Source organism: Hesperophylax consimilis, chromosome 3, assembly GCF_061612785.1.
Source record: "Hesperophylax consimilis isolate HC1 chromosome 3, BYU_Hcon_1.0, whole genome shotgun sequence".
In the NCBI taxonomy this organism is placed as follows: Eukaryota; Metazoa; Arthropoda; class Insecta; order Trichoptera; family Limnephilidae; genus Hesperophylax; species Hesperophylax consimilis.
This window is the reverse complement of record NC_142838.1, coordinates 9,586,029-9,599,037: the sequence shown is the minus strand read 5'-3', so window position 1 is coordinate 9,599,037 and position 13,009 is coordinate 9,586,029. Positions and strand designations below refer to the sequence as shown.

Sequence of the window (13,009 nt, the reverse complement as noted above, 5' to 3'; positions counted from 1 at the left end):
AATATGCTTAACTCAAAATGTACAACACACCTATTAAACCTTCTGACGGTGAAGTGTAAATAAGGTGATTTAATTTACATATTTGTTACACGCTATGCGCATACAACTAAATAGCATCATTACTTCTGGGGTAAATAACATTCTAGAGAGCTTACGCAATGTTATTATGTATATTTGCGTAGTATCGCCGAATATTTTATAAACATTCACTGTCATTATCACTTTTGTCTGTTTGCTTTTTTAATGAATGCCTCAACATATGAATAAAGGATTATTATTTAAACATTTCTCGGCTTGATACTTTTTTTTTAACTTGCCTACTTTATAACGTACACACTTTTTATCTTTCTACTACATTGAACCTTCTTCTCTTTTTTTCAACATCGCTGAAATGATTTAAATTTTTTTGATTAATAATAGTAGTTATGTGAACAGAAAGTCGCGTTCATAAAAGTATTTATCTTATTTTCTATTAAAATAAATTAAAACCAAAATTTGGTTACAATCATAAGATTTTTAAGTAGGTAGATATTGAAAATTAATTATAAAACATAAATACTACGCCTAACATTTTCTTTCATTTTAAATAAAGAAGTATACTAGTTATCCAAGAAAATGTCAGCATCTGAATGACAAGTCTTTTTTCAAACATTCTTCCGGCCGATAGATAGCATGATGATGATTATTCAGATTTGACAGGAACCTTGATCGTTCGAACTCTAACAGGATAAAAGGAAATATCCACACGGCCACCGTCTTAAACCGTAACCGAAGAGTACCTAATAAACAAATTCACAGACAGACGAACTGACAAATGGTTTAATCAAAACAGGACTTGGCTATGCTCAGTCAATTGTATTTAAACACCCACCGAGGGACGGGTGTCTTGGCCAGATTTGAATACATTCTAACTACATCCTTACTACATTCTTATGACATTCATACCATATTCTTTCTAGATTCTTTTACAATATCAATTACCTACCTCCAGCCTCAAAACATATTTTAGTTTCATTCTCTGTATATTCTTGTGTTGGCACCCTTACATTTCACGTTGTTTTTACTATGCCCTATAAAAACTATCAACTTTACCTCCAAGATATGAATATTTATACTTATCGCATCGCTACTATTTGAGATGGCTTCCCACCGCTTGCTCACTAAAGAGGGTGGCAAAAAACATCTATAATCACGTGGATAAATCATTCTAAAGTGTTAACTTATTCACTATTTTTAATTTCATGGAAATGCGTTTTCATTATTCAAATGCTTTTTTTAATTCATTACAGACAAGTAAGTAAGACATCACATTTTGACTAAATATAACCTACAATACTAACAGCTAAAACAAAATACTTTTAGGGGAGCGGGTGGCGGTGCTGTACAAATTTGACGGGTAGAACAAATGCCTTGCCAGCGCTCAATCGAAAGGCATCCATAGGGGTAGAATAGGGGGTGAAGGGGTGGTCTCGTGTTTGCAACCATTTTACCGCGTGCCCGATAAGAAATGTATAATTTGCATGTATTAACGGGCAATGGCTGTATTTAGTGATATATGCTCACTTGATGAATCGCTCGCCAGCGGTTCGATTAAGTGCGATGCCTACCGTTTGCCGTATATTCGTGCCTAGTTAAGCCCGTTAAACAAATTTATAGCGAGTCAATCAAGTTCGTTTTAGCTCTAGAAAATGCATTAAAAAACAACCGGTCGTACATACTTACCTTATTATGTTACAGAAATAGTGACTTAATTTTTGCCGTTTTTTAGTTTAATGACTTCCATGTTTGGGAAAAAAATTACGAACTAGTTACTAATCATTTTTTTTAGGTTATACACATCAAAGTAATAAAAAGAAGATAAAACTAATAAATCTTTAATATTTTTCTTCAATTGATATGTTATGTATTTGTTTACAGTGTGATTATTAGGTACGCTTAAAAAGAAGCGGGATTTTTTCATTTATTTAGGAAAACCAACAGAATTTTTTACATCTTTAAAAAATAATAAATACAAATCTAATGACAGGTTTTCACGTAAACATAAAATGATAACAACAAACTAAAGGTCCTGTAACCGTGGACTAAAAACATTTACAAAAAAATACAAAATTGTTAATTTTAAATAAAATAAAAATAACATAGGATATAAGAACATAAATAAATGACAATATATCAATTTTATTCTCACTGACAACACTAATAATCACTAATATGTGTATATACCTACAAATAAACTGAACAAATGTTTATAAAATGAATCTCATGCAACTGGACAGGGTTCATGTCAACAACATGATAACTTGCAGTATGATATTAATAATTATTTAAGAATAGCTAATGCATATTTTTTAAATGTTCCTAAACAACACGAAAATATGTCAATATCATTAAAATTCTTATTGTATATGTTACACGCTCTGATATGTTATAAATTATTAAGTTATAAATATAATTACTAAGTTATAATTGTATTTACAATGTGATCGTTTGGTACGCTTAGAAAGAAGTGGGATTTCAATGATATGTTATAATTGTATTTACAATGTGATCGTTTGGTACGCTTAGAAAGAAGTGGGATATCATTGATATGTTATAATTGTATTTACAATGTGATCGTTTGGTACGCTTAGAAAGAAGTGGGATTTCAATGATATGTTATAATTGTATTTACAATGTGATCTTTTGGTACGCTTAGAAAGAAGTGGGATTTCAATGATATGCTATAATTGTATTTACAATGTGATCTTTTGGTACGCTTAGAAAGATGTGGGATTTCAATGATATGTTATAATTGTATTTACAATGTGATCTTTTGGTACGCTTAGAAAGAAGTGGGATTTCAATGATATGTTATAATTGTATTTACAATGTGATCGTTTGGTACGCTTAGAAGGAGGTGGGATTTCAATGATATGTTATAATTGTATTTACAATGTGATCATTTGGCAAGCTTAGAAGGAAGTGGGATTTCAATGATATGTTATAATTGTATTTACAATGTGATCATTTGGCAAGCTTAGAAGGAACTGGGATTTCAATGATATGTTATAATTGTATTTACAATGTGATCGTTTGGTACGCTTAGAAAGAAGTGGGATTTCAATGATATGTTATAATTGTATTTACAATGTGATCATTTGGTGCACTTAGTAAGAAGTGGGATTTCAATATGTTATAACTTTATTTACAGTGTGATTGTTTGGTACGCTTAGAAAGAAGCAAGATATGTATTACACACGTCATCTAATCACGATATAATGAATTAATAATATTATTTAAATACCGTGTGGAATGAATCAGAATATTAAAGGTCCAAAAGTATCAAAAGACCCGATAATTGAATTTATTGTTTAAAATTTATCTTTATCTATGATATTGTTAAAAGATATTGGGTAGGTTTATTTATGACTTTTCAGTGAATTATCCAAATAATTCTCACTAGTAAATAAGATAATATTTTTCACCGGTGGAAAATAAAATCTTAAATCAAAAATCGAAGAATAATTGTATTCGTTTTAAACAAACGTCTCTAAAAATTACATCAGTAATGGTTTCAATGGAAGGTTTAGAGTTTTATTGTATAATGTAGATAGAACTATCAACATGATTAAGTAAATAATATTTATAAAATTCATTCAATTATTATTTTTTCCTTGCATTAAGCTCCAAACAAAAGATCCTGAGGAAAATGGCTCTCCTCAGGACTTATGTCAGCTTTGAGGATGCTGTGTGGAGGATCTGTTTAAAAAAGGAAGGAGAGGAATTTCGGGGAAGAAAAAAGTATGAGGGGTGGGTAAAAATCTGGGGAGTCATTGGGTCAAGGAGTGACAAATGGCAGAAATGTTGGTTCCTCAATAAATGCTTCCCGGAACGGAGGCACCCATACCCGCCTCCCGAATTGAATCAATGTATATATCAACCATAATCTTTTATAATTAAATCAATACGTTTTGATACTAGAACCAAAGAGCGTAATCTATTACTTATCCTATTCGCTAAAACAGCTTTTGACCACACAACTAATTTTGGATACTTTGCAACAAAACTTAACTTCCACTGGCCAATAAACAGAACAGAAATTATTTGAAATATTAATAAGTCTACAAATCTAGGATCATCAGCCAAGGCAGGTCAAACATCAATGATTTTATTTAAACCAGATGTAAGATTGTATTTAGAATGCCACAATGATGATTGTCTTTTAAATGTAATGTTTTGTCAAAAACTGCGCCTGCTCTCAACACGGGATTTTTAGTGAGACAGGTACAGTACGTCACCAATCTAATGTAATTAATATAGTTGAATAAATGAAAACTCAACGAGTAAAAAATAAAGTTACTTTACAATAACACGTACTTCAATTTTTAAATGTTTTTTTTAACTAAAAATAGAATTGGTCCATCCTACTTACACTGAAAGAAATGTTTAGGTACGATTTACCAAATTTTCAGTAATTATCTACTAAACAGTTTAGTTGCTGTGGTGACTGCCGAACTTTTAGCTACTGTTTGCTAAACAGCAGTTTATTTATGACAGCTTAACGATTCAGATATTCTAGCTAAACTAATCGGTTGAGACAGCTTTCTGTGTTTAGTTGTGTTACCTAAACTGTATTTATGACAGCTTAACGATTCAGATATTCTAGCTAAACTAATCGGTTGAGACAGCTCTCTAACTTTCTGTGTTTAGTTGTGTTACCTAAACTGTATTTATGATAGCTTAACGATTCAGATATTCTAGCTAAACTAATCGGTTGAGACAGCTCTCTAACTTTATGTGTTTAGTTGTGTTACCTAAACTGTATTTATGACAGCTTAACGATTCAGGTATTCTAGCTAAACTAATCGGTTGAGACAGCTTTGTGTTTAGTTGTGTTACCTAAACTAAAAATAATATACCTAAACCATTTTGTAGTGTTCGGTTTGAAAAACTTAACTGTTTAGATGTAGTAACCTTATTATTTAGTTAATATTACAAAATGGTTAGGTTGATTAACTAAACTTCGGTTGGAATAGCCCTACCGATATAGGTGTTTTAGCTCTCTACTGCTAGCTAGCTTTAGGTACTGTAGCTTAGCTTTTTGGTTAGATTATCTAAATTAAATAGGAAGTGCAGCTTTGCAGTTTAGCTGAAAACAATACAGGGTGTAAATGTAACCACCATCAACTCGAAGGATTATACCCATAATTCAGAATCATGGGTTAAATACTTTGAGTTGCAGGTAGTTTATTACAACCCTTTTGAGAGATGAAACCTAAATAAATAAATATTATGTTTTGTAAGACTGGAAAGTACTTATTAAAAACCTCATTCATATAAAAGTTATTTTGTTAAGAATCGTCTCTCAAAATATCGTTTCCAGCTACCAGCAAAGCCTCAAAAAAGAAAACACGTTTGATCATACACACATTTATATTATCATTTTTTATAATATATTTTTTTTAAATATAGTAAAAGATATTTGTGTCCTGATTTGGAAAATTCTTTTCGGCGCTGCCTGTATGTGTCTAGTAATTTACCTTTAGAAGCAATTTTTCGGGTAGGCCCAAAACACACATATGGGGTGAAATATACAGCTGCGCTTTCTTTATTAAAGACTTTGGTGATTTTAAAAGCAAATTCATAAAATCTCTTGCTTGTAATGGATCTATCTGGATTACCCTGCAATTCCTTACTTATAATAGTACTGCACAGTCTGGAAGAATTGTCCAACCGACCCTTTGACTCAAACTGCATTAAAAGTGCTTGCCCTTCATTGATTGATAGGAGATGATTGCGTAAGTCCTGGAAAACAAAATTAAATTGCATATTGATTACATAACTAATAACCGCTTCTATAATCATCATAATATCAGTCACAGGATGGCTTTTCTACGCTGCCACTACTAAAATACATATATCGGAATGTATAAAACAATTAACCTAAGTTACTTAGGTATCTGAAACTTACTAAAATTATTTAACTTACATTCGAAATTTGCTCTTCAAAAGCTTCTTGCGTTATTCTTTGTGATTTGTTTTTATTTTCCAACAAGGAAATGTCATTTACAAGGAAGTCATCGTGTTGATAATATATGGGCGTTGTTTGTTTGGAAGTTGAAGGTATATCTTCAATCTGAAACAAAAAGCGGGTATGTACACAAAGGGGAAATGAAGGGTGAAGGGGTCAAGCTTTGTTTTTATCCCTTTGGAATTGCTTGACCCCCCCGGCAGTCGATTTATTCATTAATTACAGGAATTGTTATTTTAAATACTATTATTTTTGTATCAAAATCGCGTCCGGTACAACTATTTCCAAATGGTCAGCCAAAAAAGGCCTAGGTATACAATATGTCATTATTACTGCTTTTAAAAACTTACACTTATGACAGGTGGATTAATAACATCCTTGAGCGCATTAATGTGTGCTGTAGGCAGTGCCCGGTGCCCTACAGTCGGAATCAATTCTTTAATATCATCTTGAGATATTATCAGGAGTGTTTTCGAGTCTATGGCTTGAGTCTGAAATAAAGAAAAAAAACGACTAGAAAATACAAAAATTTTCAAAACAAGAAAATAAAAATTTATTTTTCTAAGGAATGAAAATTATTCATTAAAAAAAATGTAGGTATATTTATACAACAGCAGATACCGAACACCCTGTATCATGAATCAAGCGGAGATAAAATAGTTTTAATAATGAAATTATTTCATTTATATGAAAATTATTTGTAAACCCTGTATTTAAAAAAACATATCCCTCCCAAAAAAAAAACAACAGAATTTAATGTTCAAAATGTTATGTCCGAATTAATAATTTGCAATACACATTTATTAAAATTAAATATAACCTGCTATGATTGACCATCCATCGGTACGATTTCAAAGCTAGTTTGGTTGGTTCTAGTTTCTGGCTAGGGTAAAATTGTAACTTAGAAAATACTACAGTTTCAAACAACATTCGTTCAATACAAAATAATACTGGCGGAAACAAACAAAGAAATAAAGGCGCCTTTGAGGTGATTTTGCACAAAAACGGCGCTATACAAGTGATCCAATTATTTTTTTTTTTATATACCACTCTCTGTAACTTGTGTCATGACTCCTGACACAATCTTGGTTGTAGCGTCCACACGCACTCTTCAAACTAGGTACATAATAAATACAAATCTTCTAAATCTATTGCATAGGTACTTGAGTCATGGAATAATGAAGGTGTCAGTTTCTAAATCAAATAGAATGGATATTATCATAATATATGATATCATAGTTCCATGATCTAAATTCTAAATCAATAAAAAAATGAAAAAAGAAAACTCACCTTTAAATGTTTCTATGTAAGCCTAAATAATCTTCTCTCTATGTAATCTCTTTGTAAGAAATTAAATAATCTTCCACGGTTTTGTCTGCCATTATCACTAGGAACTAGGAACAGCGGTTAACATAAATTCAATTCAATTCAAAAATAAATTCGCAACGCGCGCAACGAACGTCAATTCACGTATGGTGCGAACTGTGGCAATCTGAGAACTGCGTCGTAAATGAACACCTGCGTCGACCGCTAGCGACGACAAAAAGATCTACCAAAGTTCGGGAGATTTAACTAAAGTTTTGTTGCACTTTGCCTACGTTTGTGCAAAACAACTAATTGTTATGTAAAAATACCAAATTTAGATATTCCAACCTCAGTTTTGCTATATGAACAAAACATTTAACCAAACTAGATGTTTAGTTAAATTTAGCTAAATACTTTGGGAAGTAACACATAAACTTAAGTTACTAAAGTGAAATAGGTTTAGTAAATTACTTTAGCTTGATTAACCAAACCGATTATTTTGTTTAGGTAAGTATGCTTTTAGTGTGCTATTATTATAGTTTAGTTGTAATAGCTCAAGCACATTTTACTAAACAACGACGGTATCTGCACATAAAGTATTTTAGGTAAAGAAGCTGAAGTTTAGGCGATGGTTACACAATTTCAATTAGCTTAACACTTTAGCTAACTCATTTTTTTCAGTGTAGGAACAGGTGTCCACAACTATACCTACATCGTCAAATACCGATCGGTTAGATCAGACAGGTGTGCGCTTGTGTGTGCCACCAAAAGTTGATAGAATGCATTGCCATTGACTATGAGTCTATCTGCTGAGTTTCACCTCGATCTGATCTCGGGAAGTTGGTTAATTTCCGCTTCCAAGATTCATTTATTCCCGAAAAGAACAGTGAAATTCAAATAGATAAATAAAATAAACTTAACCTTGCTTGATTCTTTACTCAATAAGGCAACATCCATTTTAACATTGCTTGTTTCGTTACTCGATATGGCTACAGCCATTTTAACATTGCTTATTTCGTTACCCAAAATGGGTACAACCACTTTGACATTGCTTGTTTAGTTACTCGATACAGTTAAGCAATTTTAAGCATTTTTTTTTATTTTCCGTGGTATTCTTTCACCAAGGCGATTCTGAGAGAATACTACCAATTTTTTCAATTCTACCACATAGGAAAACGCATACGAGAATTTAAAAATAATGATACAAGATAACATTTTTAAAAGGACAAACAAAAATAACACCTTTGTTGTGGGGCTATTTGTGTTTTTTTTTATATAAAAGGAAGGTCATTTTATTACGTGCCTTGATCCATTTAAGATTACTTCCAAAATAGTGCTTAATAAAATACCTACATGCAGAATTAGCAAACAGTATTTTTCTAGTTATTTTATCAACACACATTATTCACAACGCGGTTAGCGTAAATCTTTAGTACGAGAAATGTTCTTGGCTCTAACCGATAAATTTAAAACTTTTATATAATATTTGAACCAATTTAACGCACCACAGCATTAATTACATTTACTTTTATTGCGACAACATCGTTTAATAGCCTTTAAAACAACCTAAATACAATGTAACGTATTCCTGTTCTTTTCAATTCTTTGTTTACTCTTGAAACATCAGCAATATTAACTAATGTGTCAGACAGTGAATACTTACAAAAATTATAAGAATGTTTACTCCTTGCGGGTTTTTCTTAGGTATGACTATTTTTATTCTAAAACATTCCTACTCCTTTATAGTCATAATTACAAAACACTACAAATATCAATCATCACTTTCTCATTTGAATTTGAATTTTTATGAAAGTTAATTTTAATTAGAATTATCAAAATAAAATAAATATGCTTTTATGTATATGACTTACTTTAACCAGTAATAACTGGCATCATTTGGACTAAAAGATGAAAAATAAAATATCAAAAATATCACAGGAGACAAAATTTCATTTGCTTTTTTACTCCAAATAATGCCAGAAATCACTGGTAAGTCAAATCTGTCCTCTAACTCCTTGTATAGTTATTTGTATCTCCCAAAACAGTTACTTCTATTGACTAATTTGATTTCTCAATGTACCTCTTTTCTTATGATTCTCGCTTTCACCCTTGAAAGGCATTTCTTATTGTGACATTATGTTGTAAATTTGGTATGAGAATTGTAAAGAAACATCTATATTCAAACAACTAAACAGTACAGGCTTCGAATTTCTAAGAATATTCCATGAAAGCCGGCTTAAAAGCCTTCCGACAAAAATCAGTCGAAGTCTTCAGTCTTAAGTCTGCGCTTCCCCTCGCAAAGAGTATTTTCTTATGAAATGAGACGTACAAATAAAACGCGCCTCCCTTGTATTTGGTATTCTCGTAGTGGAAACCACTTCGCATAGATGTCAGATAAACGTAGCTATTTTACTATGCAAACAAATTCTGCTTTTAAAACGAATCACAACAAGCGAACGGGAGCAGAACCTGCGCTGTATCAGGTGATACCTACACACTTATAGGTGCATTTGAATTCACGTTGAAACATAAACATTATGTATGCTTTTAACATTTCTGTGAAACATAAAAGTAGTTAGATATAATACTTACCTTCGTAGATTTATTCCTGTGTGAATACGAATTTTGGAGAGCTCAGGGGTTCGTTCTTTGTTGCATTTCAGAAAACGTTTTCTCAATGAAATTAAAAGTACGTATATAGTTATTATTATACTCATTTGATTGCGGTCAAAGCTAATTTTGCTTGCTTAGCGTTAACGTATTTTGGTTTCCGTATCAGATAGAAGTTTGCCTGCCAATTAGGTTTTATTAAGTATTTTAGGTTTCAAAGACAAGACAATCGGTATTATTTTCCTGATTTTTGGTATTGGTACCAATACAACGAGACCAATTTTATCGGTACAACGTTCCAACTTACTTGTATACCCGGTGAAACTTTTTTTTTCTCCCTAGTGGTTCGAAAACCTGTTTAACATATATAAGATATATTATGTAGGAACTGGAATCCATATTTGAGGTACATACCTACTTACCGCATTTAAAACCCGTTCTTATGTGATAAGAAAAAAATTAAAACTGGACAAAGTTAAAAAATAAAATTATCTTTTGTGGGCTGAAATCAAACTTTGCAAAATAAAATTTACCAACACAATACAAACATGGAAGCACCAATTTAAACGGTAACTTGATTAGGTAAGCAGGGGATTTAAATTAAGAAAGATTAATCTCATTTTTGTTTCTCCAACTTAAGATAAAGTCATTGATAAGAACCATATTAATCCTTTATAATCGCTATTTCTTTTGAAACCAAAATGGAACCCCGGACACGATTTACAGTAATCGGTATATTATGCAAATTTTTATAATTAAAAACTTAAACAGTTTTTGTAAATACTGAAACGTTCATGTTTTACGAATAATTTATGAAAATGATTAAGATGTAAATAATAATATAAAATGGTTTACTCGTAAAACTTAGCGCGAGTTTAGAAAACGCCTCTTCTAATAGGGAGGAATTATTATTCTAAGGCTCTAAGCTCACGCACCGCTAAGTACAGAGCTTTTGCTACAGTAATAATACCTATAGGCCACAAACAGGTAAATAGGACAAGGTACACGGCACATCGGGGGGAGAGGCTCTTTAGGAGGCAGGCGAGAGTGTGCTTATTTCCACGACATCGATGTTGGGAACTACGTCGATGTCTTACGATGTCCAAATATGTATAAGAACCCAAGTTCATAATCCATAAAATTAATCATTTTCGATAAAAATGAAATGACTTCGATGGAAATGCAATTGATAACTTCATCAACAGCATCATAAAATCAAATCTAGTGCGGTGGTCAATTTCACTTGCCAAAATATTTGATTATATATTACAACCCGGCTTAAACTATGAAAGCGAAGTCAAACTTCCTTAAGAAATGATGTAATTAACATATTTATTCCATAATAAACAAATTAATATTAAAAGTTTTCATCAATTGAATTCTCTGTATACATACATTCTGAATTTATTCGTTGTTTTGTATTGCAAAAAAGACGCCAGTTCTTTTGAAAGAAAAATTAAAACACATACCTGTTAGATAGTTTAAAAAAAACGGCGTATCCTGTCTTTTTTATGCATTCAAAAATAAATAATCGTAAATTTTTAGATCGAAACATCAATGGGTTGTCCCATCCCTGTAGGACTGTGAAGAGTGGGTGGGAGTGTGGGTGTGTCGGCGTGTGTAGTGCCTTCATTGCTCCGCGTCCATTACGGTAACAGGAGCACAGGAGTCACTGGCGTGATTGTACACAAACACACCACTTTATGGACCTTGTTCGAGCTATAACATCGCGATATTTTGTACCAGAGGCTTTAAGAAATACGGTACCGATTTTAAGCACACTGAAACCCAGCGTAGCGGAAGGGAAAATTATTTTGATTATGGTTTGGTAATTTCATTATTGTCATTCAGTTTTATAGCATTATTTAATGTGATTAGGGGAGGAGATTATGCGCCCCTAGTTTTGAACAAACGTATTTATTTAACTCCTCAGGCCTATTCTGTCATACGGTTGGAGTATTTCCGATTTGCAATAAAATTCAAATACATGGAATATTTCTGAATGTTTCACTAATTACATAATTTTTAGTATATAATACATTTTTTTTTAATTATTAAAATTTTTAAATGCAAACATTGAAAATGAAAATAGCAAAATTGACATGACTCATTTTACGTTTAAAACTAAAATTATTTGCAACGAAAAAATGTATGAAAAAACTCTCTTATTTTACTAGATAAATGTATAACAAACTTTATTGTCACCTCACTTTTTTTGTTTCATATAATAAAACATTCACCATGCGTCATAATTGCGGTTTGTACCTTTGGTTTCATAAAAGCGCGCATTTTATTTTTTCTTTGGTTAACTTCTAGATTTAAACATAATGTGTGGTGTTTTCTCTTCCTAACACCGTTGAGATCATACTTCTCTGCACGAGAGTAAGGAAGATACAACTATTTCTGAGAGACCATGTGAGTTGTTCCCAAAAGCGAATAAATTAGCCTGAGGGGTTAAAATATCATAGAACAATAAAACAAACATTTTAGCATTAAATCTGAAATATTTTAATTATGCACAAGTTACAATGACAATGAAAGGTGTTGTCAATAATAATAACTTCGATGTTATCAATAACAATAACTTTGATGTTGTCAATAACTTTGCTTTATTTACAATATTAGGTGTTATTGTTTGAATTTGATGTTAATCTTAGTATAAGCATTATACATTTTTTTTGTATATAGTTATGCTATTATCCATATATTATGTTACACTTACATACATAAATTGTCAATTTCCTCTGTAAAAGCCCGATAGGGCCTTAATGAATAATAAATAAAATAAATAAATAAACAACTACTAGAGTTATCAGACATTAACAGAGTTATCAGCATTAAAAAAATACCATTTCAATTTTAAATTTGTCCGACTGAAAAGTTGTAAGTATTGGTCCATTTTTCTTTATTTTTATTTTATTTTATTAATACAAGACTTAGAGGGTACATATGGTTTTTGTGATATTTCACCCTCCATGCTAGGGATGACCCTATGTTATGGCGGGTGAATTTTACAGTTTGAACAGAATCTATACATTACTATGAAAAAGAAAAATAAGAAAAATGATGAAAAGCTAATTTGCG

At 31.5% G+C, this 13,009-nt stretch overlaps 1 protein-coding gene across 1 annotated transcript in view; it reads right to left on the bottom strand.

Moving 5' to 3' along the window:
• Nucleotides 1-5,418: 5,418 nt before the first annotated feature.
• LOC149424917 (uncharacterized) overlaps nt 5,419-13,009 on the bottom strand; it is a 73,410-nt gene continuing 65,819 nt past the window's right edge. The window contains exons 2-4 of the mRNA XM_089646899.1: nt 6,361-6,523; nt 5,969-6,115; nt 5,419-5,784 (exon numbers count right to left, since the gene is read on the bottom strand). Coding sequence (XP_089503025.1) covers nt 5,419-5,784; nt 5,969-6,115; nt 6,361-6,523 — 676 coding nt within the window. The remainder of the gene's footprint in view (nt 5,785-5,968; nt 6,116-6,360; nt 6,524-13,009) is intronic.